This window comes from Oreochromis niloticus, linkage group LG3, assembly GCF_001858045.2.
Source record: "Oreochromis niloticus isolate F11D_XX linkage group LG3, O_niloticus_UMD_NMBU, whole genome shotgun sequence".
NCBI classification, from domain to species: Eukaryota; Metazoa; Chordata; class Actinopteri; order Cichliformes; family Cichlidae; genus Oreochromis; species Oreochromis niloticus.
The window spans coordinates 8,162,330-8,188,332 of record NC_031967.2 but is presented as its reverse complement, the minus strand read 5'-3'; the positions used below and the strand labels follow the sequence as shown (position 1 = coordinate 8,188,332).

The following is a 26,003-nucleotide window of genomic DNA, read 5'->3' as shown; positions in this document are numbered from 1 at the left end:
TCCTGTCCAGTCCACACCATAATCCTCATCAACCTGAAAGAGCAGGCACATCTTAAATCTAAACTGAAGTGGTGCTTCCTGCAGCTGTTCCTAGATGGACTTATTGAGTCTGTCAGGGCCTATGTGAGTTTCTTAGGCATTGGCTACCAACTAATTATTCATTCACCCATTCTAAGTCAGGATTGGTTCTCTTCAGGTATAACAAATTTAACTTTGTTTAAAGTATTGCCATCTATACCTGACAGATGGGATAAAAGGAGAGAATGGCTTGGGAGACATTTCCACTTACAGGAAAAATATTTGGTACACCAACTTGCACAGTAGAAATAAACTCATCACTACAGATAGCAGAGTTTTACATACAAAAACAAATACGGATTAAATAGTCATGTACCTGTGACAAATCTTGTCTCTCCTTTCTGTGCAGCAACCAGAGTTGCAGAGGTGCATGGTTGTTTGCTGTTCTGAGTCCGTGCTGATTCCATGCTTCCTGGAATGACTGAAGATGATGTTGAATGTGATGCAAAAAGCATCTGTGCAGTGCAAACAAGTCAATTTCTTCACAAGGGTTGAGCAGTCCTTGAATCTCCAGCTGGGTGAAGATTATGTAGAAAAGGTCAAGGACGTTTTCATATACATCCCTCCACAGGCGCTCAATGCTGTAAGACACAGTGAGGGAAATTGTTCATTTATGGTTTTTCAGGTATTCCTACGTCAACAGCCTTCTAAGTCAATTATTAGTGTAGTGTTAATGTGCTGTGAAACCAGTCAATTATGCTCAGAAACCATTTGTTTTATTACAATTGCATGTGTGAAAAAAATGTAAGACAGGCCATCAATTTACTTGTCCTTACCGCTGGTTGTGAACACTTCTGCCTGTAATGTGAGAGTTCCTGTTCTCCCCCATTGTCTGCACCATGAAATGTGCAACCTTCACATTCTGCTGACAGACCAGTCTCTCAAAGCACTTCATCACTACAGGTGTAAGTGCAACAGGCCTGTAATCATTTGGGCTGACCACAGCTGTCTTCTTGGCGATGGGGATGATGGTGGAGGTTTTGAGGCAGGGCGGGACGGTGTTTAATGACAAGGAAAGGTTGAAGATTTTAGTGAAGACTCCGGTCAGTTCGTCAGCACATGCTCTGAGAACCTTTCAAAGTATTCCATCAGGACCTGCCGCCTTCCTGGGATTCACTGACCTTAGAACACACCTCACTTGATGCTTCCTAAGTGTTAGTGTGCCGGTGCTGGGGGCGGGTGGAAGTGGTGTGACAGCTGAGGGCCTGGTCGTCTCAAAGCGGGCGAAGAAACGATTTAGATCCTCAGCCAGCGAGGCATCAATCCTAGATGTCGCCTGGTTATTGCTTCTGTAGTTGGTAATGTGATTGATCCCCTGCCACATTTTTCTGGGGTCGTTGTCAGCAAAGTGATCTTCAATCTTTCTCCTATAGGCAGCCTTAGCTTTCCTGATGCCTCTACTCAGGTCTGCCCTGGCCGCCTTATACGCAGCCCTGTCCCCTGACTTGAAGGCAGTGTTAATCAGCAGTTGTGGCCTATAACAGCGTAACTAAAGGATGGGACAGGGTCAGCTGATCCAGCTGTAGCTATAAGGCTGATCAAAAAGGAAAGTTATGAGTTTGATGTAAAAAGAGAGCGTTTCTGGTTAAACAGGACAGGGACAGGAAAGCTGAAGGCTCAGCCTCCCATTAGACTCATTAGACCTCACCAGAGTGAACAACTTTCTCTGCAGCAACACAACTCATAACTTTTATTCACACCGTGTCCTGATACTTCTGTTTCATCTGCTATAAACAATAACCATACACTATTATTGCAATCTAGACTACAGCTCAAAAGTTTGTAGAGAAGTGGAAATGTCTTATTTTCTGACAACAGTAAAAATCTTTTTGATGTTTTACTAAATTATTCAGAAGCGTAAAGAAATATAAATAATTAATGGTAACATTTATCATAAATCACAAATGAGATTTAGTGGAATATCTACTAAGTGTTGTTGAGACAACGTCGATCTCTCCGATTCTTTTTGTCTTGGTAGAGATCAGAGATGTTTCCAAATTTCACACAATCCTTTTATTCCTTTTCCTTACAGATGCATCTAGAGATCAGCACACTGCATCCTGTGCAGTCCTACTCTAAAGGCTGATCTGAAGAGTTTCACACAACAGTTACAGTTATTGTCACGGTTCTAGGTCTTTCTGACCCAGCTTTTTGAATTCTTGCGTTTTTATAGTATGGTTTATGTTTTCAGTCCTTTGTTGTACTGTCTTTGTTATTTCCCTAGGTTTCAATTATGGTTATCAAAAGCTTAGTTCTTAAGTTTTGTCATATGGCTTCCATGTGTGTTCTATGTTGCCTACTGTGCCTTTCTGTACCATGTTTCAGGTTCTTATGTTCTGTCTCCCTAGTTTCTGTTAAGTTTACATGTCTAGAGTTCAGTCAGTGTGTTTCCTGTTTTACTTTGAAGGTCTGTGTCTCATGTCAGTGTTTGTAGTTTTGCTTCCCTTGTCTCGTCCAGCCTGATTCCTCCCAGCTGTGCTCTCCTTCTGTGTCTCATTCCCTCGTTATCCCTCTGTGTATTTAAGTCCTATGTTTCTCTTTGTCAGTGTCGTAGTCTCTCTCATGGCTGTGTTTTCCTGTGTGTCAGTTTATCTATGTCCCAGTTTAGTTTTGTTATGGTTTTCATGCCATTCTGAAATAAAGCAGCTTTTTGAGTTTAATTCCTGCGTCGTGAGTTTTGTGTTTGGGTCCTTCTCCTGCCTGCACACAGCCGAAACATGACAGAAGACCAGACAATGGACCCAGCAGCTCACAATCCCTCCGCTGAGCTCCAGGAGGACATGATCTACACGGTAGAATTTCTCTGCCAGGAGTGGTTTGCGCTGCCATTTAAGGAATACCAGGAGGAGCTAGCTCTCCGTTTACAACGGATGATCTCTGGACTCCCCTGGTTATTTGGCATGCTCCACCCTTTAATCCAGGACTTCCTTGTTTCTACTGTGCATGTCCGCCCTGAGCAGCCACTCCTGTGTGAAGAGCCGGAGGATTTTCAGCCGAGTCCGCTGGAGGATTCGCAGGCCGACTCGTCTCCTCCCTCTTCCAGGAGAAAGCGGCGTTACGCCGCTTTCGCTCCACAGCAGCTGAGCAGACAACTTTCGTGAGTGAAAATGACTGTTTGCCACATTCTCCGCAATCTGGTACCAGACCTTCTGCCATTTCATCCACAGTTAGTCATGCTGCTCCTATGAACACTTTAGTTTTTCAACCAGCTCCTCTGAACCTTCATAATCCTGATCTGAGACTCTTTGTGATGCTCCGCCAGTACCTCACTGTATTTTTTCTGTGCCTCAGATGGAAAGTGTGACTAGCAACAGAGTGCCATCTGCTATATTAAAACTGGCTAGGAAGCTTGGACTCAGTACCTCAGAACTATTGAATCAAGTTGAGTTTTGTGTTTCAGAACCATTTAACCTTGACCCAGTTCACCATGTTTTAGAGTCAGACCAAGTTAACTCAGTTCTAGCCGCATCTCATCAGACTGTTAATATAGCTTTACCCCAGTACGGTGCTGCTCACCAGCCCATTTACACAGAAACTGTCAATGAAAATGCTCCTGAGCTCCACTCTCTGCCTCCTGTCCCTGCACCCAGGGCAGCTCGGGCCCAGCTTTCCCCTGCACTTGTACCAGTCCCTCAGGTGAGGGAGGCTGAGGTCCAGCTGGTCCCTGTTCTGGTTTTCAGGCCGGCTGAGGCTCTGCCAGTCCCTGCACCCGTACCAGCTCCTCGGGTGGGGACAGCAGCTGCCCAGCTGTCACCGGTACCTGTCCCGGCTCCCAGGGTGAGGCCAGCCAGGACACAGCCTACCTCCGCACCCGTACCTACTCCTCAGGTGGGAGCGACTCGTGTCCGCCGGGTGTCTGCACCCATTCCTGTGTCCGCTGGAGGCTCAGGCGAGCCTATCCAGCCCCTGTCCTTGTGTTCTGGAGTCTCAGAGTTAAGTCAGCAACCACCACCACAATCATTACAACCTTTCATATTTTCCATAGCTCAGTCTGTTGCTCAGTCATTTGTTCCGGCTTCAGTTTTGTCTCCAGGTCAGGCTTCAGTTTTGTCACCCATACAGTGGCTTGCAAAAGTATTCGGCCCCCTTGAACTTTTCCACATTTTGTCACATTACAGCCACAAACATGAATCAATTTTATTGGAATTCCACGTGAAAGACCAATACAAAGTGGTGTACATGTGAGAAGTGGAATGGAAATCATACATGATTCCAAACATTTTTTACAAATAAATAACTGAAAAGTGGGGTGTGCGTAATTATTCATCCCCCTGAGTCAATACTTTGTAGAACCACCTTTTGTTGCAATTACAGCTGCCAGTCTTTTAGGGTATGTCTCTACCAGCTTTGCACATCTAGAGACTGAAATCCTTGCCCATTCTTCTTTGTAAAACAGCTCCACAACTGCCTCAGAGGTTGTCTCAGAGAATATTGGGAGCAACAACACCATGAAGTCCAAAGAACACACCAGACAGGTCAGGGATAAAGTTATTGAGAAATTTAAAGCAGGCTTAGGCTACAAAAAGATTTCCCAAGCCTTGAACATCCCACGGAGCACTGTTCAAGCCATCATTCAGAAATGGAAGGAATATGGCACAACTGTAAACCTACCAAGACAAGGCCGTCCACCTAAACTCACAGGCCGAACAAGGAGAGCGCTGATCAGAAATGCAGTCAAGAGGCCCATGGTGACTCTGGACGAGCTGCAGAGATCTACAGCTCAGGTGGGGGAATCTGTCCATATGACAACTTTTAGTCGTGCACTGCACAAAGTTGGCCTTTATGGAAGAGTAGCAAGAAGAAAGCCATTGTTAACAGAAAACCATAAGAAGTCCCATTTGCAGTTTACCACAAGCCATGTGGGGGACACAGCAAACATGTGGAAGAAGGTGCTCTGGTCAGATGAGACCAAAATAGAACTTTTTGGCCAAAATGCAAAACGCTATGTGTGGCAGAAAACTAACACTGCACATCACTCTGAACACACCATCCCCACTGTCAAATATGGTGGTGGCAGCATCATGCTCTGGGGGTGCTTCTCTTCAGCAGGGACAGGGAAGCTGGTCAGAGTTGATGGGAAGATGGATGGAGCCAAATACAGGGCAATCTTGGAAGAAAACCTCTTGGAGTCTGCAAAAGACTTGAGACTGCGGCGGAGGTTCACCTTCCAGCAGGACAACCACCCTAAACATAAAGCCAGGGCAACAATGGAACGGTTTAAAACAAAACATATCCATGTGTTAGAATGGCCCAGTCAAAGTCCAGATCTAAATCCAATCGAGAATCTGTGGCAAGATCTGAAAACTGCTCCTCACAAACGCTGTCCATCTAATCTGACTGAGCTGGAGCTGTTTTGCAAAGAAGAATGGGCAAGGATTTCAGTCTCTAGATGTGCAAAGCTGGTAGAGACATACCCTAAAAGACTGGCAGCTGTAATTGCAGCAAAAGGTGGTTCTACAAAGTATTGACTCAGGGGGACGAATAATTACGCACACCCCACTTTTCAGTTATTTATTTGTAAAAAATGTTTGGAATCATGTATGATTTCCATTCCACTTCTCACATGTACACCACTTTGTGTTGGTCTTTCACGTGGAATTCCAATAAAACTGATTCATGTTTGTGGCTGTAATGTGACAAAATGTGGAAAAGTTCAAGGGGGCCGAATACTTTTGCAAGCCACTGTACCTCTTTCATTAGCCCTATCATCTGCACAACCAACTGCTCAACAGTCTGCTCAGCACTCCGCGGCTCCCACGCCTGTCCCTGCTGTAGGGCCAGGAGAGCCCCTCCAGGGAAATGCCTCGTCAGCTGGAGGGCCCGAGGAGCCCGTCCAGCCTCATGCCACGTCAGCTGGAGGGGCCGAGGAGCCCGTCCAGCCTCATGCCACGTCAGCTGGGGGTTCAGAAGAACCGCACCAGCCTCATGCCACGTCCGCTGGAAGGCCCGGAGCACCCATACAGCACCTCTCTGTGTCTGCTGATGGCTCGGAGTCCGTTCAGCCACCACCAGCAACTCCCGTGCCGTCGCCTGGTCCAGCGTCTGCTTCAGCTTCTGCCTCGCCTGGTCCGGCCTCTGCTTCAGCTTCTGTCTCGCCTGGTCCAGCCTCTGCTTCAGCTTCTGCCAAGCCACCGCCTGGTGCGGCCTCTGCTTCAGCTTCTGCCAAGCCACCGCCTGGTGCGGCCTCTGCTTCTGCCAAGCCACCGCCTGGTGCGGCCTCTGCTTCTGCCAAGCCACCGCCTGGTGCGGCCTCTGCTTCTGCCAAGCCACCGCCTGGTGCGGCCTCTGCTTCTGCCAAGCCACTGCCTCGTCCACATCCGGTTCAGCCTGCTAAATGTCGTCCATGCCTGGTTTGGTGTCAGCGGCCACCTTCCAGGCCGCTGACTGGACGTCATCGCCGCCGTGGGCGACCCCCGGACCTGCTTCGTCTACATCATGAGAGGGGGTATTTTACTGTTATTTCATCATTGCATCAGAATCATATAATAAGCATTGCATTAAAGCATTTATTGAAGCTATTGACATTACATTAACGTTTGTATTACAGTGATTGTTATAACCTCATGTTAATCTTCTATTTACAGGTGTTAGTATAATCATATAATCTTTCATTGCAGGTGTAACCATGATCATCTTTATACATATTGCTGCTTGATGCTTATTATGGAGTTGTGCTCAAGTCAGTAAGGGTTAAAAGCTACAGTCAGCGGGATGTCTGGCTGATCTATTGAGTGAAGTGACGTAGAGCGTAGAAGGCCGCACACGCTTACAAAACACATATACCATGTTATTCATCATGATCCTTTATTCATTTATATTCTTTTATTAAGCTTTGAATAGTGGCATTTGATTAGAACATTTATTCAACATATTACATGTATGGTTTCAGTTAGGTTATTGCACACATGAAGAGTTGGCCTCTGTCCTTATAGACAGAGTGAATGCTGAGGTCGAGGCGCACACACACAAGCAGTAGTTACTCATGTGTAGGTGAGAGTTCAAATATTTAAATAACAATCTGCAAAGCCTTGTAGCTGTTTGATTATGCTTGCAGGACAGACTCCTTAAACTGGTGTGTTTAAATCTCTTTACCTCTGTTGTGAACTTCACACAAAGTTTGTGATAACAAAATCAAACTGACGAGGAACTCGTCTGGAAAACACACTCACGAGAAAAAATAAAAACAGACTGCTCAAAGCAAAAGCAGAGCCCTCACAGCTGGTAGTACAAAAACACAGTGACAACGTGTATATAAAGGTCATAAAATGAATTTTGAGAGAGGCTAAAAAACTATTGAACAACAGCGATGTTAGTCTGATCCAAATTTTGAATGTACATGTGTTGAAAGTGTAGGTCTTGTTGAATTATTAAACATACTTTCTTTAATTTTCCGAGCCACAAAAACCAAAACTTTTAATTTTCATCCGCTTGAGTCTCATCCTCGGATAGCTCTACTTATCATTGCTGAGTCAGTTGTCTGTTTGTGCTACTTTTTTCAAGGAGCAGTGGATTATTGGTAAGGGTGACTTTATGTGTTTAGTTACTTAAGTGGAAGTACTGTGGAAAGTTTCACCTTACATACATAGGGCTGACAGTACAGGTTCTGAGGTAACTGTTTACAAAATGTTATAATCTATCCAAAGGTTCTTTGCAATTTTACATTGATAAACATTATCCTTAACATATTTGGCCCAGCATAAAGTACTATGGCCATCACACTTTCATTTAGAATTGTTTAAATAACTCGTGTCTTAAGTCATCCCATCACACAGAAAATTTAAAAAAAAACCCACATGGTTCACTTTTATATCACAAAATGTTAGAAATATAAGTCGTTCATAACAACCTGAAAGGCTGGGAGTTTAAAATGCAAACCGCTGGAGGCAGCAGTAGAAGACTATAATGTCACAGAGCACATGGTGTCTATTATTGTGTAGACATGTATAAATAAGAGCTTAATAAAGATGCTTAATTTCTTAAGAAATAAACATGTGGAGTGATCTTTATCAAAAGTAGAAGTTACATCTGTGGCTAAACCCCTGTACCCAAAAACTTTAAAAATCTACTGTGTGTGAGGCTGTGTAAGTAAAGCTTGCCCTTCACACCCGCGTGTAACAAACCATTTGTTGGGGGTTGTGGATTTGACACCTCAGCATTGTGAAAGTGGGGAAACACGTTTGTGGCTGAGCATAAGATTTCTGCTTACAACTTAGAATCTCAGTTCTAAATGAAATTCAAATTTTTTTTGTTTTTTAAGTGTGGCTAATGTATTATTTGACTTCTAAGGCACACACACACACACACACACACGAACAACAACAACACAGAGAAGAAGAAGAGGGGGTAGTTTTACTATGCATCATAAAAACGCAATCATGCATCGTCCAACTGTATCTTTCTGTTCTGGCTTTAGAATCATTGGTTGTTTACTGATCCGTACTTTAGGAGTCGTACTGTTGTGATACTGGGGAGAAAAAGGTAAGGTCTGATAGACGAAAGCATTACACACAAAACTTCAAAAACCTAGAGAGTGAGTGAGACTGCTAGCTGTGTCGTTCAGCAATAAACTTATTTACAAATGTGTTAGTAAAGAGTGACGTGTACTTCTGTCACATTAAGCAATGGTTTAACAAATTTCACTGCAAACTATAAAGGAATCTGAATTTTAATAGAACATAGTAGTGATGGATTAAGTGCAGGAAACACTAGTATAAGGTGTCTATGGAACAAATCTCCTTCAGCGTTCAAAATGACCAAAGTGAGGACTACAAGCGTTTCTCTCAGTTGGTTGTGTTTAGGGAAAAAAGCAGCTAAATACACTGAGACTGCTCCACATTGTTAGCAAGTTAACTCTGGATATCTGTGGGTTTGTCAAACTTGGAGTGAACAAAAGCAGAAAAACAGTAAAAGATGCAGACGATGAAAGTCTGGTTTATTTCAGGAACACAATGAAACATTTTACAGGCCACAGAGCAAAGTAGCATACATGATGAATAGATACACATAACACGACCTGTGAGAAGTAAAACTTATCGTCTTACCACATGTTATATTCTGTAAACTTAAAATAAACCACAGAAATTAGAGTTTAGTGTTTTAAAGTCATCTATTAAAAACATGAGTCAACGTTACTGAAGTGACACTTTAAAAATGCTGCATATCACATTGTTTATGATGATAAAACATGTTCTCTCATTAGTAGATGTCTGCGCTGTCACTTGTCATGAAAATGTTCAGAGCCAGGGTTCAGCTTCCTCTTCAATTACCATTGATCATTAATAGGGCCCGCAAAAGATTTGTTACATTATCCCCATAAACATGTTTTTTTTATAGAAATCATTGTGACACAAAATATTTAGATTCTTGTTTCACAATGTGCATGAACTCAAAATCTTTAGAGTTTCATATTTATAAAGTATCGCAAAGAATACATTTATACCAATGTATGAGCTACACTTCTTGTAAAAAATGATTGGAAATGTGTTTGAAAAAACTCCTGCTGTGACCTTCCTTCTGTGAGGGCACGCATACTCTCTCTCTCACACTCTCACACACACACACACACACACACACACACAGAGAGAGAGAGGGGGAGATCATTAATACAAAGGATTGGAGTCGGTTTTGGATTTTCACTTGTTGTTGGCTTTAATATGCACAGTCACATAAAATTCATTCCAATTTTGTGCCTTTGCTTCAATTAGGATGTTTCTTTAAATCTACAACACCTTCCTTTTCAAAAAGTTTACTGACATAGTAAAGTAGCTAGGGAACTCGGTAAGTATGAGCAACAATAGCTTAAGGACACTATGTCCAATAAAGAGGAATTCATCATCTGCAGTTCGTCAAAAAGTGCCATATTAAAAACAATTCAGCAGACCCTCAGAGTGCGGATACAAACTGTTTTCAGCTGTAGAGGTAGAGGTACAGCTTATGCACTTATCAAACATACAGTTTAGAGGCTTGCATTAGAGTGCTTTGGTGCTTGGACATCTTTTATTTAGCATGGTTGTACCATTGTGAATGTAGCTATATAAATAAATACGCTCAAGAGTCTATCGTATGTTTGTCATGCAACTAAAAATTCGAAAATATATTTTTAAATCAGTAACTTTGCAAATTTAGAGGATTTGTTTTTGGACAACATATGTGTCACATTTTAAACAGGGTTTGTATAATCAGCACTGACATACAGACATTTATGCGCTGGGTATAACAGACATGCTTACCGTGTGAAAGGCCCAGCGATGTCTTGGAGCAGAGAAACACGATGTATTATTGCTTTTCTCTATTGTATAAGCAAAGTCAACCGCAAATGACTAAGATGTTGGTGTTGACATGTCTTTTTATTTCATTCACACAGACAATGAATACTGAACAACATACATTAAACCAGGTGTCTCCCAGCCCAGTAGTTACCAATCATGCGAAGCATGGCTGGTTTAACACGATGGGCATAACGACTTGCTTCTAGCAGCTGTGCAATATTGTCGTTAATTGCACATACTATATGTTGTGATGATCTCAGTTCAGTCATGGTGTGTTCTGCAATCCTGCTGAATTGTGTTTTAGTCCCGTCGTTTGTGTATGTGCGTACAAACAGGCGTATGGCGGGGATGAATCGGAATGTCTTGAGCCTCAGCATCACATCGTCGTAGTAGATGTCAAAGTAATACTCGGGCAGTTCGAGCAAACAGCTGTGTTGCACCTGACTGGGTTGAGCTGTTCGACATCCGTAGCATGTTTCCTGTAGAAAGGCGTTTAATGCCAACATCACCAGGTGATGGGTTGCAAGCTTGATGTCAATAATGGTTTCCTCACACAGACCTGATCCTGTAGGATCCTGCAGCATCTGTGGAGAAGGGGGTGGAGTTGGTGGGGTCTGGATTAGCAGCGCAGGCGGTGGGGAGTCTGGCGAGTCTGAGAGGTCCCACGCTTGCATGTCTTGCTCTGAAAATGGGAACAATAAAAAGATTTCATATTTTGTTGCATAGTGTGTCTTGCTCTGAAAATGGGAACAATAAAAAGATTTCATATTTTGTTGCATGCAACCACACAATTAAGATACTTAGGTAATATTCATTTGGTCTTTTGTCTTATGTTTACGTTATGCTCTAAAGCTTCTGTGATCATAAGTTAACTAATTTGTTATTTTGAGTTTACCTGTAATGCATGACAGCACTAAGCTATAGTCCAAATGGTGGCATAGACCCTGCTTTGCATTGTTTGTTGTTTTATATAGGTATGTTATATTGATAATATTTCTGCTCTTTCTGAGTTACCTGACCTCCTGGTTTGGCTGAAAGAGGAGGCTGTGGGTGGAGCTGGTTTAAATGCAGAAGCCAATAAAGTGGACTGGACCATCAATTGTGATCATGCAGGGGGAATGGGGTTATTCTTGAATGATGGTTAGCTGTTATCTCTTTAGTTTTCACCTTTGGTGTATATAATGGTTTATTCATTTGCTATATAACCGGAGCTGTTTCTCATTTGGGCAGGTCAGTTTCTTGAGTTATGTTTTTGTTAAGTGACTTTTGAGTAAAGTTCTGTTAAGTTAACCTCTTTTGAGTAAAGTTCTGTTAAGTTAACCTCTTTTATGGGCCCACTTGGTTCTTAAAAAAGCTTATTTTTGTTATTTTGAATTTTTGTAATCCTCTTGTCCTTTTTGGGGTATAATAAAACCCATTTTTTTGAAGATTACATTTGTGCCTGTGTGTTCCTGGCCGCTTGGATCCTGACACATAGATACACACACACACACACACGCACACATATTTATGCCACTGTATAAAACAAACCATATCCTTAAACCATGTAGTGCGGCTCTTCTATGCTCAGAGGGTAAGGATTTAACCTCCAGTTTTCAACCCCTCGGGCACCAACAAGACTTTCCCTGTCATCACATACCCTGAGAATAATAAAGTCATCGGGTCTATGGTTAAAACGATCAGCCTCGCCCTGTAAAGCTCAGGGCCTGTTGGACTGTTCCACTGGGAAACATACAGCATCTCTGGGATGTCTACATTGTCTAAGACAGCGCAAACATGACTTGTGACTCCCCCCAAACACTCCCTCACCACAATCTACGCGAAGTATAACTGCTCCGCTGTTATATTTAACGGTATACACATACCTATTACTGCCTTGCTATTCTAACTTAAATTTAGACCCATCTATGACGTTTTCACAGCGTTGCTTTTTACGATGAGGGCATCGGGTACATACACCTGTACATGTACCTAGAGCTTCTGTGGCTTGGCCGATGTTCTGGCTGTTCGTCATGGTTGATGCCGACGTCATCCTGCACTCCTTAGTTAGAGGTGTCTGTGTTCCTTAGGTCACTCTGTTGATGTTCCAAATGATGAAAGAGTCTTTATATGTATAAGGGTTAGACCAGACCACTAGGTGGTGTCATTACCCCCCCCCGGGGTTGGCCATGGTTTCAGTTGTCCTCTGAGATGCAGAGATAAAGGTGTGGGGGGTGTAAACAAAAGGTGAAACCTGTTTGGAGGATCGGATGGTCAGTAGAAAGTGTAATGGATAGATAAAAGGTGAAAAACCTTTGGTGGCTCCGCTGGACCTGGTTTCAGTTGACCTCTGACATGATAAGATAAAGGACACTGTTTGTAATGGAAACTATGGAAGTACAGTTGAGATGCTCTTGATAAGGATGACCTCTTCTGCTGACTGTAGGGGGTCTAACTGTAAGCCCCCTCTGTCTAACTGTTGCAGAATTAAGAATCTGAAGTTTTAGATGTATCAGAGCAGGAATACCTGCTGTTTGTGGTATTCTGTTTGAAACTATCACCCCCTGTGTGTTTCAGAGCACTAAAGAAAAAGTAAAATGTGTGATGTGTGTTTGTGACTAGTAGATAATTATAGGACTATCTGCATTAAAGGAACATTGGGAGTTGTTACAGTGATAGTGTGGCTATGTGTGAATATGTGTTTTTTAGAAGGTGGAAAAACTGGTGGGATGCGGGGGGGGCAAAAAAGCTGTAGGTATATTACTACTGAAGAGATTCAACTGTGTACAAAGGAAGCAGTTACCACTGTGTGAGTAATAAGAAAACAACATGTGCACCAATCCTGTACCTGGTGCAGCAGGTAGGTACCATGGCAGGGCAGGCCTCCACTGTGATCCACGATTGCTGGGATGCACCTGTGCATGGAGGAAGGAGGTGACACAATATCCCAACTTATAATATTCTCCGTGGAGATAATTTTTATGGTCCCTTTAAAGCTTGTGCGTGAATATAACACTCCAGGTGGATACTCACTCTCCAGTGGGCTCCAGCTCGCTGATCTCAAACCAGACCAGCAGGTCGTACTTGCTGACACACTGACCCAGGTTGGATTTGGTGATGGTGTTCATTCAACTTGGTGGCTGGAACTGGCGCACACACGCACACACACACACCACACACACACACACACACACGCTCAATGTTATCAAGCTGGAATTTGTCTGAATTTAAGAGAAGATGAATAAAAGTGAGGAGTATTTACTTTGGGTGACTAAATGGAGGATCGATAGGTGATGTGAAAACACTTCTGACCCTTTATACTGAGCCAGTAGCTCACACACTTCTATTAAATCTGTCTAAAGAGCCAGTAATCACAGGATAGATACTGGAAGCATACTGAAATGTTAGGAGGAAGTAAATCACAGATTACACCACCAGTGGCTGCACCCTGCTGTCTCACACATCAGGATCACGGTCCTGTTGAAATGGGCTAATCGCTAAAGCTCACAGTTGCATTCGTCTATACTCAATATGATCGAAAGGAATGTTATTACACTTGAAAACTGCTCTATTCACGTCTTCTTTGGTGTGAATGATATGTCATTGAAACTGAAGTTGTCTCCTCAGGACAGTTTCTAAGCAACAGGAGGACATGGTGACCGAACCAACCGCACCTGCAGCAAGGTGCAGCACTCATAACCACAGCAGAGCTTTACCGTGCTACCACCTGCAGCCACAGAGCACTATAAGAGCACAGCACTACTGTAATCACTACAGCACCAGCATCAAATGTCTGGCTCATTAGCTACAACAGAGCCCACTGTACCAACCATGATGCTTGGGGACAGTTAGCACAGGGTCACTGGCCACTGGGAGGAAGGGGAAGTGAGAGAGCTGGTCAGCCTCGTCCTCCAGACTGGCCAGAGCAGAGGACGCCAGGAAGTTGCCGTGCTCGGACAGCGTGTCGAGCACTTTGCCGTTCACATAGCCGCTCATGAGGTAGCGGATCAACTCTATCTTAAAAGGTATGGTCTGGATGTGCGATATTGATGAACGGTGAGAGAGATTGAAGGGGAAAAGAAGAGGAAGGAGGACAGTTGGGTAAGAGGATTATATAAATTGTGAGGGAATGACTGAATAAGAGACAAAAAAAAAATCCAAAGGAGGCGAGAAATGACAAGGGAAAAAAAGTGGAAGGACACACGAGGCATGCTTATGTAACAAAAGCCAACATCCTCTCAACTGAAAATGGAGCAGGTATTATTGTCTGCAATGAAGGGTCTGCATAGTCTATGTTGGGTGTTTACTCTTCGTATACGGCAAAGATGGCCTTCCAAAAGATGTCCTTCTTACCCAGGCCGAGCGTTGCGTCCTTCAAATGCCTCTCTTTTTTGGCGCAGATACACGGCAATTGGGCGATTAATATGCAGGCAGATTTCATCCCTACGTTGAAAAGAATTAGTGCAATTCAGGGCACGTACATTTGGCTGGAGGGGACTCAGTGATAATCATTTGAGGTGAAGGAAGGGGTCATCGCATGTTTTGCTGGCCACTAAAGAGTAACTCGCATGACTTTTGCAGCTCTTTAGCAATTTGCAGCTTGTAAATGGGAAGCCAACATCCTCTCAATTGAAAATGGAGCAGGTATTATTTCTGCAATGAAGGGTCTGCATAGTCGATGTTGGATGTTTACTCTTCGTATACGGCGAAGATGGCCTTCCAAAAGATGTCCTTCTTACCCAGGCCGAGCACTGAATGCTCCACCCCAAGGATTGGAGCAGGCACTGTAGAAAATTGCCGTGACTCATCCAGACCTTGACAATACCAGACACAAATACACTTTAGAATGCCCTAATGTGACCATGACATATGATAATGTATATTCCTGCAGATCAATTAAAAGGTAAATGTCAAAAATTGGTACTTAAAGTGGTACAATGCAAAAGCATCTCTGTAAGCAAGTCCTTGTATGTGGTTTGTTAGAAATGAAGGTATATCTATTTGTAATCTTATACATAAGCTCATTCAGCCATCCTGTGCCTGCATCTGCGCCAGCTGAGGGTTCAGGAGAGCCCGGCCAGCATCATGCCACGTCAGCTGGGGCTTCTGGAGAGCCCGGCCAGCACGTCTTCGCATCAGCTGACGGCTCTGGTGAGTCCATTCAGCAACCTCATGCTTCACCACCATTGCCAGCAGTGCCACCAACTGCTCCACCTCCTGTGGCTGCCACGCCGCCATCTGATCCAGCTCTAGCGCCTGCGGCTGTCATGCTGACATCTGGTTCAGCTCCTTCACATGTGGATGTCACACCGGCATCTGGTTTTGCCTGTCCACGTCCAGCATGGCCTGCTCTTCCATATTCACATCTGGACAACCTCGCCGTCATGGGCGGCCTCCTGAACCGTTTCCACGCCACTGCCCGCAGACCTGCTCAGTCGCCGCCACTTTCTGCGTCAAGGTTTAACCCAACATCTCATCATTGAACCCAATTTCTCAATACAAGACCCTGTTGTTGTGTCATATCCAACATGATTTTGGTGTTTTGGGGTCATAACAACCACCATGTCTTTACTGCACTTGCAATGCTGGGTCATTCTATCCATATCCTAAATACTTACGCATTTCCTAAAGAACTACTCATGTGCTTCTTACAATCACTGGAATGATTTCCAAAAAGAACTTGCCAAATCAGTGTTTTTAATCAGTGTTTATTTGCGCTTTAAAAGAAACACAATTAAACAGTTCACATATCTGAAATTTCTTTGTTTTATTTGAACATTTAGTACACAGCTATCAGCAAGTACTTTGATTTATTCATTTAAAAACAGAATGAACTTTGTTTATCCTCATGGATTTGTCAAGTGCAGTGGTGGCCAAAAGGAAAACTACATTTTTATTTCTCTGCAGTTGTCATTGTTCTTCACTAGATCACATAAGTATGTAAAAATCATTTAAGTAAAACTGAAATGGCGACTGAATGAAAAAAATAAATAGGCTTTGTGCCACTCCCTAAACTTTTGGCCATGCCTATGCTAATCCTCTTTTGTTACTCATTCTTCAATCTTTAAACATTGTTTGTAACAGACCAGTAAACCAGAAAGAACAGCAGTAAAAACATATTTGCTCTCAAGGATGTGGCAGTTGGATGTCTTGGATGACTCAAAAAGTGAAAAGTAGAACAGGAAACATTTTTTCCTCAAAAGCGGTATGAACTATTTGCTTGTCCTCAGGGTTGTGGAAGTTGCATTTCTTGGTCATCCACTGTGACTGAGTCATCCTCTTTTGGCTATAACACAAAAGTGAAAATTGTTTTTGAATATTTAGGACATAAGGTCATTTTTAAATATAACACAACATGTTCACATGTAAATCAGTGGGTCCTCAATGTATCTCTGAAAGTAAGCAGGATCTGCTCATTAAAGTTCAGTGAAATGTATCAAGATCCACAAATCTTCAAAATTAAGTGTTCATTATGTAATTTGGTATGACAACAGCACAGAAGAGTTTCTATTCCCCAATACCCTGACAATTGAGATTTCTTTCTGGCATCTTTTTCCCTTTAAACCAGTGAAATCCATGTGTCTTGCCTTGGAAGGGAAACAAAAAAACAAAACCAAAAACAAACCATATGATAAAGCCACTGATCATTAATACTCTTCTCAGCTGAATGCCTTGTTTCAGGATTACTATAATACAGAATAACAGATTGCTTTCACTTGATTTTCATGGATTATAGATTCTGGCTACTGCAGGAAAAATGAGGAGTGCTAATGGCCCTCAAGGCCTTGATTCAGAACAAGTATAACCCAAACACTACATGGACTGTACTGAACCTCATTGTTTTCAGGGGCCTTCTCATCAGGATTGCTGATGTCAGTTACTGACACATCCTTCTTCATGGGCTTTTGCTTGAAAAAAATAAAGAATTTGCATTCTGGTTTTTGTTTTTAGATACCTATATAAAATGGATTGTGTTCTGTATTATTGGGATTTACATGGTGCACTGTTACTGTATCTTTTAATATATAAATGTAATGTACACTAAGTTCGCTAATATTTGCCACAGTGAATGAACTGATTGCCTTTGTCCTAATACATGAACTGTGCATCTATGTTTTGATAAACTCCTATAACATCTTTTTGAAAAAATATACAACTTAATTAGACAGCCAGTTCGTTAATACTCACTGGTGCTTCACCACATTCCATAGCACCATGGTTCGTTGCACCACATCTCATGGTTGTAATGTTATGACTTTTTTAATGGGAAGAGCCACATCTAAAGATAAAAAGGTTGTTTCGTTTTTGATTTAATTTTTTTAGTTTAAGTGACCCATAGGTAGAAATGTCACTTACTTTTTCACCAAAATGCGAAATGGCTCAGGTTTTCAGCACTGGTACATTCCAAGTGTCCAGGTTACCACATCATGAATTGTAAACAAAACTCAGTGTTTCACATGACACTCACTTGATGTATTTTCGTTACTCATAAGATCCTTCTCCTCAGTGAACATGAAGTTATTCGCTTTCTCCTTATACATGAACCCTGCATCCATGTTTTCATACACTGCCATAAGATCCTTTTGAAATATACATAACTTAATTAGACAATTATGAGTTAAAGTTAAACAGACCATATGTTGTACAATGGTAAGCATTCAGTTATGAATTGGTGCTATATATTAACATTTCTCACCTTTGCGCTATGGGTGCTTTTCAAAGATCCAGGCCCCAGGTTATGACTCTTAATTGATAGCCATGTATGAGGAGGGAGTTCATCCATCAATATTTCATTGCCAAATACTCCTTCATTCTTTTTTCTGCGGTAGCAGATAATGACAGCGATGACAAGGATGATCATCACAATTACACTGGTAACAATTGCCGCTGTAGTTCCATTGTTGATGGTCTGTTGTGTTGTATGACGTAAGGGTGAGCTGAGTGTAACCTCACACTCTTCCATACCAACAAGGCTTACAACCACACACCTGTAGGTTCCAGTGTCACTCTCTGTGATCTTGCGTAAATACAAGTCACCAGCTGTAGTGTCAACAAAGGCAGTTTGAGGCAACATCTTGTTTCCGCTTGCCTTAGACCAGTTGTAATTCAGAGGTGGAGTACCTTGTGAGGATCTACATCTCATCCTAAGACTGTTTCCTTCCACTTCTTCACCATCTATGTAGCATACTGGTGTACTTGGCCTCTCCATTACGAACAGGTTAAAGTTTTTCATCCCAAACTCAGGCAACCTTTTCACCTTGCATTGGTAAGTTCCCATATCTGTCAGCTTCAGGTCAAGGATTCTCATTGAGGCATCACCATCTTGGGGATCAGGAGAGGCAAAGTGGACCCTATTCTTTAACGGCTCATATAGATTACTGTATAACACACCTCCAGTATACCAGATAATGATCTCGTCATCCTGCTGTCTATCTGAAGGCACAATGTTCCACTCTATTTCCGTATATCCCAAGTTCTCAGATTCAAGGACAAACTTGCAGTTAAGGGTCACACTGGAATCTCTAGCCACATAATAGTTTTTTATGTGTGAGGTTATTTCTAGAGCACAGACAGAGTCTTTGATAAGGGGGTCAAATATTCCCATGAAGATCAAAATCCATAGCACAAACTTTGTGTTGAAATATCTTGATCTCAATGGCATAGATGAGATGCAGCAGTTCTTTTGTTGAAAGATCATTCTGTGGTTCACTGCCTGAATTGAACTGTAAAGGAAAGGATGAGTAAATTGCTATTATTATTTATTATTATTGTTGTCATTGATTATGTTTGAGGAGTTTTTCACTCAAAACAAGTTTGTTTGGTTTTTATTTCAAATGAGATACTTCTATGGCATAACAAAATAAAAATTTCACATGGAAATACTGTACTGTTAAAATTAGCATCTTTCATGTGTCATTTTAAATTACATGATTTACTTATGGCAAATAGAAAAGGGACCATTCTACAGAGACCTAAAGACAGTAGCATGGTTTCTACAATAATGGAGTTGTGTTGTAAAAATACACCATTTGAGTTTTTACTGTAAAGGGTCTTATACGGTCAAAGTGGATTTTTGCTTACAATTGAACACAAAATGGATAACTTTGTTTTCACGACTTTCAGCTGTAGTTCCTTCTATTTCCTAACTCTAGCTCACAAATTTCACTCTAAATAACAGTTTAAAAAAAAAAAAAAACAAAGAAAAAAAAAAGGCTTTAAAACCTAGCACCAAAACAGCACTGTAGCAAATAATCACAGACTAAAATGAAGCATTCAAATAGGACTTAAACAGAAATCATCACAAATAACATCTAGTTTTAACTCTTACCTCGAAGTGAGCTGCCAGTGTGATGAAATTTGAAGACTGGAGGTGATGGCCAGAAAAAAAATTTTGCCGCCCTTGACAGCAGCTAATCAGAAGAGACTATGTCATATGCTAGAGCACAAGCTGGGGGATGGGTGTTGTGAGAGAATCATGGAAGATGAACTCAAGGCACCAGCTCTGACACTCCACACCAGTTGGTGGCGGTAATGTACTATTTTGCTACTTGCTAACCAGCAATAAATAATATAAATAAAAAGAAATTGACCCTGTGCACGAGAAAATGCTAACTTCCTGGTTTGAGACCGGATGCAGGGTTGTACATTTCCGGTAGCTTTACTTTGCGGTCAATCACTACTGCGAAGATATACTCCAAAATCATGTCCAAAACTCGAAAACGGAAAGATCGCGTTAAGTTACAAAGAGCAGAAGGTGGGAACACTCACCACTGTTGTGTCATAAAAAAATCTAATGATCAATTTTGACGTTTAAAGAGTTTAGATCGATCAGTTGTTTACGTCACTCAACACAAGCAGAACTGCATTACTGCAGCAGAAGACACATCGTCCACATTCAGAAGCACATCTCTTTATAGTGACTGTTCTTGTGATTTAAACAGGCAAATGTTCAGCATTCAAACTACAGGTGAACAATAGTCAAACCAGATGTTTCCCAGTTATGTCGATATCAGCTGGTCAAGTACACACCTACACAGCATGTTAACAAACCGTGAAAAAAAGCCACACAAAAAAATGAACGATTGCTGGTAAGGGTTTCTATACATTAGTATTTACGAAGGGTATGTTGTGACTTACCTTCAAAATTACAGTGGTCCCTCGCTATAATGCTGTTCACCTTTCACCTCGTTGTTTCGCGGATTTTTTAGTGCAAGTTTTCATGCTTATTTTTACGTCACATTGTGTCCTGCGTCCTGATCGCTGCAGACTATCTCCTCCGTGACGTCTCTCCTGTACAGTACAGAATCACTGCATCGATCGCTAGCAGTGTGACTCTGAAGTGCAGTACTGTATGTCCACGATGTCCACGCGTCAAAAAATAAAATTGGCTACTTGATTTCACCTATTGTGAAAAGATTTTGTTTATTATTCAAATATGCTTTGCTTGTGATTGTGTAAACTCTGAATGACAATTCACCCTGATAAAACATGAAACCTTGCCTATGCTTATCAAATGCCTGTGAAGACAAGTTCCTGTGCAAAGAGCAACGGAAAATGCCACTTAAGCAGACGTTTAGTATAGTACGGACAGAATGTTTAGTAAGATATGCATTTGTCAGTTAAGCAATCTATACTCTGAGAACAGGCGGAGACTGCCTCCGTCTGCTGTGTAACCTACATGCCTATATAAACTGCAATAAAGAAGAGTACTGTGTGACTCTCATTAGAGACGTTCACCCCATGTACATGTGATTGATTATATTGTCTCACTGTGTCTCTGTTTTACTTTGGCAGCCTTCTATTTGGGAGATTTTCCCTTAACATTTCTTGGTCCTTCGAAACCGGATGAGACGGCCTATTTAAAGCAGCTCTCACAGAAGGCGCCTCACCAGGTCCCGTCGGTGCGAGAAGCCCACGTTGAAGTCTGCCGGCAGCTCACGCACTAGGTGTGTGATAAAACCCAAGAGCGTGAATTCGGGTCTTGATCAACGTTTTACAAGCGGTCCGCACCGTCGGGGGCTGATCAGGTGCATCTCAAGAAACCAGCGCCAAGGTAAGACAGACTACTTTGAGATAATAAAGGTTTGCGCAAAAACGAAAACGAAACTTAAAAGAAATAGACTCGTCCAAGAGAGACTGGAAGCATTAAGCTCGTCTTGAGGACTGGTAGTCAGCTCGCCCGCAGAGGGTTGGAAGCACTAAAATAAAGATTGAGCTCGTCATAAGTGACTGGTAGCTCCCCGAAAGGGTAAAATAGGCCTAGCTCGCCCACAGTGGCTGGAAGCAGTACGCTCGCCTTAAGAGGCTGGTAGCGTGAACGCGCGTTAAAACTGTCTGTCTTTTATTGTCTTTTTTGGTGGAATAAGTTGATTTCTACAGCACAATAAGGAGGCTGAACTATTCCACTGATTTGTTTACTGTCGGTTGCTGAAGTACTGGTGAATCGAGAGGAAGGTCGTGTTTTATCACGTAAAGGTGACACCGCTTTCAAGAATAGCTTGAAAGTAGAAGGGCGTGTCAGCCACCTCTCTCTGTTCTCGTGCCAGTGAAAGCGCCGCAGGTGTGTGTGTGTATTACTAAGCGCTAAATACATAAAGAAAGAAATAAAATAAGTAGAAATAAACATATAAAACAAATAAGAAAATGGGAAATAAAACAACAAAACTCACTGCTGACGAGCAGTGGCTAGAAAAGAAATGTCCAGGCGCCGGACAAATTAGTGCATATAGATGGAGAAATCCAAAGAAAACCTAAATGTCCCACGTGGGAGGGAAAATGCATTAACTAAATTATAAGAAACCCTCCAAGCAGAAATAAATACTGAAAAGGAAGCTAAAAAGAAATCAAAGCATACACAAGAGTTGTAATATTTTAAAGCATGGAAAGAGGAATGAAGTGGAATAAACAAAAGGTTAAATTAAGGTTAACTTAAATTAAAGCAATGAAACAAAATTGGGAAGACAACCAAGCTGAATGAATAGGATGCGTGAAACCAGATAATTCACACAAAAAATATCAAATAAAAAAGAGAGATGCATAAGGCATATTAAGGCTGTGTCATTGTTCAGCCAAGGAAAATGTCTCCAGCTTGGGAAGGTGTGAAGCTGCAGGTTCACACAGGCCTTTGATGGATACATAATAAAATATAAACTAATATACTATTGTATATTAGTAGTAAAGTAGTGTATTGTGATATACTATTGCTGTTATAAAAAAGGAAAAACAATACAACGATAACATTAATAATGACATACTATTAATAGGAAGAGGCACCTCAGTCAGTTATGATGCGAGGTGGAAGATTGTTAAAAGTAGTCTGATTCAAGCTTAAGGTTTGCTCAAACTCAGTACAATGATATAGGAGATGAAGAAAATAAGGAAATAACTACACTAATCAGGTGCATAGAGACACTTGACCTGCTTGTAAACCTGTCATCTTAGATGAGACTTTGTAAAGATGAAGAGCAAACCTATACTAACAACTAATAAGCCAAACCCTGTATACAACAGCTAAAGCTACCGGTTTGAGAAGCTGAATAAAATGAATTAAATATGTGGACACTACCAAGCTGATGAGCAAGTTACACATTTTTATTTGTTTTTTAGAGCAGAAGCTGCATATTAAAGGTCACACATGCAGCTGTCTGTGAGCTCAGTTTTTTCCTCACACTTCTGCTCTGTTTCTGGTAGCAGCTTTTTCTTTTCTTTCTGTGTCTTGACTCATGTGTGTAAAGCCTTCATGCCATCGGCAATTTGTTTTTTGTCTTTGTTTTTTGTTTTGTTGGTTTGAAAAATGAATAAATCTGTGATCATACTTGTGGATCACAGTGGCACAGAATGATTAGGCATATGATTTACTAATGCAGATGTAATAACTTTATCCTAAAATTCAAGGAGAACAAACAAGAACAACATCTTCAGTTATGTCTTGTTGTTGTTCTCTGTGTAGTGTGCTGAGTTTTGTTTTTTGTTTCTTTTGTTTTTTGAAATGTTGCTTGAGTGATGAGTACTGTAACTTCTGAAGTAGCTCTCACCATGTGTCCTTGATGATGATAAGTCCAGAGCCAGCTGAGAGCTGGGTTATCTGTTTTGTTTTATGTGACAAGGCTGAGAGATTAAAACTTTTTTTTTTTTTTTTTTTTCAAAACAAGAAACTAAGAGGTTTTGTGTTTCTCAGCCAAGAACAACTACAATTTCATTTTCTGTTTTGAGACAGGATAATAATAATAATAAAACAAAGAGTGATGTTTTGTTTAAGTGTTGAAGCAGGCTAATACTGCAACATATCGTCTAGTGCATGATCTGCGAGCAATATATGAAATCATCTTATTTATCTTTAAATAAACTCCAATTATGGAGACCTGAAGTCACATGCTTAGGGCACACCCTCAGGTGAAGGCAGAAAGCTACTAAACAAAGAAAAAAAGCTATACAAAATGCGCCACAGCCACAAAACTAAGTATTCACATTCTTTCTGACTCTTTGTGAGCCTGAGTTATGACCTTGGCTCCCTGTTTTTCTGCTTCCACCAAGGGTGGGGTGACGCTCCCGTGGCATGTGCTCTGTTCTCTTTACTATCACAAAAAAAAAAAAGAGAGAGGCCCCTACTCTCTGAATACAATATTCTCTTCATAACTCGGCAGTATGAAATGTCGTGAAACAGTGTAACTCACTCACAGTAAATCAGCAGTGAATCAGCAGTATAGGATAATACTTCCAAAATCTCTACACGAAACAGCAGCCTTAGTGACACATGGAGTTACTCTCCATGCGTCAACAGGAGGGATAGGAGATATAATCTCCAAAACACTTTTACACTCTAAATTTCGAAACTTCAGCAAAAGAATTTGTCAGAACATGCATGATTTGTCAAAAACACAATGTACAAGGGAATCTTAGACCAAAGAGAGGTCATTTTCCCACACCACCTCATCCTTTCCACACAATCCACATGGATTTTATTGAACTAAATGAATGCCAAGGCTCAAAATACGCTCTAGTGATCATAGACGTATTCTCAAAATGGCCAGAAATCTATCCAGTAAAGAAAGCAGATGCCATTTCAGTAGCAAAATGCTTATGTAACCATTTTATTCCAACATATGGCATCCCCACTCTGATAAGATCAGATAATGGGACACACTTTGTCAATGAGGTAATCAGCAAAGTCTCTGAAGCACTAGGATTCAGCATCAAATATCACTGTGCTTATCATCCTCAAAGTGCCGGCCTAGCAGAAAAGACAAACGGCACAATAAAACAGAGGCTTAGAAAATGTATGGAAGAAACAGGAAGGCCGTGGCCAGAGTGCATGGGCCTAGTAAAAATGTGGATGAGATTAACACAAGGTTCACAAAAACTTACACCTTTTGAAATCATTCATGGCAGGCCATTTCCACTGCCAATCACAAGTGAACCTTTAGATAAATCAATCAGAGAAACTACACTAGCAGAATGGATGTCGAAGCTACTAGAAAACAAAGATATTGTTTTGAACAATAAACTGCCTTCTGAATCTTCTCCAGTATCTTGCAGGTTGAAGCCAGGTGATTGGGTCCTGATTCGAGTTCTCCATAGAAAAAATTGGAGCTCGCCCCGTTGGGAAGGCCCATACCAAGTGCTTATCACCACACCAACTGCCTGTAAGATAGCAGAAAGACCATCTTGGATTCACCAAAGCCACTGCAAGAAAGTGAGTGACAGCCCAGACCCCTAGGCGCCGGCACCCCTACCCTCAGGTGATCTGACTGGTGAAGGGAGGGCTGATCGGGTATATCCCGCCCTCTGCTTCTTGCCAGTAGTCTACTCACCTGAGGACCTAGGTGTGTTTGGTCGCCATGAAGACTCCTGTTGTCCTCGTGGCTGTCCTCCTACTCTCAGCAGGACTCCTCATGTTTCTAGAGGATGGTACAGAAAACGAACAGCACCATCTACGGACGAGATGGACGCATGACAATTCACACCTCCGTGACATGACACAAGACCACATTCACCCATGGATGAATAACGCATGGTACCGCTACGTACATGACAGAACTAAGGGAGAGCCTAACAACACTGCATGTTACGTCTGCTCCCACATGCCATGCACTTCAACACATCCCACTTTTTATGGAAACTACATGAATAAAACACAAGCCAAGTGCGCTGCCAGCTTCGCGGGCATTGGCTATCAACACAAGAAAATCATCACTGATGAGACAAGCTCTATCATCTATTCGCTTAACTTTCTTAGTATCTTTCAGGGACCACCCCGATACGAGGTAATCATCGTCGAAAACGCTGGACTCGACAACGGAACGTGTGACCAGCTCTTCTGGACCAACTTCAACGTGACGAATCGGAGCACGTCCATTCACTTCCCAGTGTTCTTGGACCAAACCCCAGGGAAGAACCACTCCATGTGCTACCGACAAAACAAAGGCAACAGACCCCTAGGCGACACCACCAACTGTAACCAAACCGCAACCAACGGAGAGGGCGCACCTGTAAACACGTCTGCGCCCAGCAACGGCACCTACTGGGTGCAGGGAATGGCCTGGCTGTGTGGACAACGTACCTACTTCATACTACCACCCAGATGGACGGGCACCTGTGCCCCAATCTTCATTTCAGACCACACCTTCAGGATGTCAGCTGTAAATATCTACTACTACAAGATGACGACGAGACATCTCC

The 26,003-nt window shown here is 42.0% G+C and overlaps 2 protein-coding genes across 5 annotated transcripts; both read right to left on the bottom strand.

Moving 5' to 3' along the window:
• Positions 1 to 10,407: 10,407 nt before the first annotated feature.
• LOC112841628 (uncharacterized) lies at positions 10,408 to 13,648 on the bottom strand. Of its 4 annotated transcripts, XM_025900335.1 has the most exons (5): positions 13,359 to 13,648; positions 13,174 to 13,240; positions 12,639 to 12,675; positions 12,318 to 12,421; positions 10,408 to 11,028 (listed from the first exon to the last, which is right to left on the bottom strand). In XM_025900335.1, the coding sequence occupies exons 4-5, from the start codon at positions 12,376 to 12,378 to the stop codon at positions 10,466 to 10,468; spliced, it is 624 nt and encodes a 207-aa protein (XP_025756120.1). In that variant the 5' UTR covers positions 12,379 to 12,421; positions 12,639 to 12,675; positions 13,174 to 13,240; positions 13,359 to 13,648; the 3' UTR covers positions 10,408 to 10,465. The 4 variants fall into 4 exon arrangements, with proteins under 4 accessions (XP_025756120.1, XP_025756110.1, XP_025756115.1 ...); XM_025900325.1 differs by having other exon boundaries at positions 12,318 to 12,675; XM_025900330.1 differs by lacking the exon at positions 12,639 to 12,675.
• A 2,324-nt stretch (positions 13,649 to 15,972) lies between these two features.
• On the bottom strand, positions 15,973 to 19,738 carry LOC102080507 (coxsackievirus and adenovirus receptor homolog). The gene is made up of 4 exons (XM_019349494.2): positions 19,654 to 19,738; positions 18,022 to 19,048; positions 17,794 to 17,905; positions 15,973 to 16,611 (listed from the first exon to the last, which is right to left on the bottom strand). The coding sequence occupies exons 2-4, from the start codon at positions 19,021 to 19,023 to the stop codon at positions 16,598 to 16,600; spliced, it is 1,128 nt and encodes a 375-aa protein (XP_019205039.1). The 5' UTR covers positions 19,024 to 19,048; positions 19,654 to 19,738; the 3' UTR covers positions 15,973 to 16,597.
• Positions 19,739 to 26,003: the final 6,265 nt, after the last annotated feature.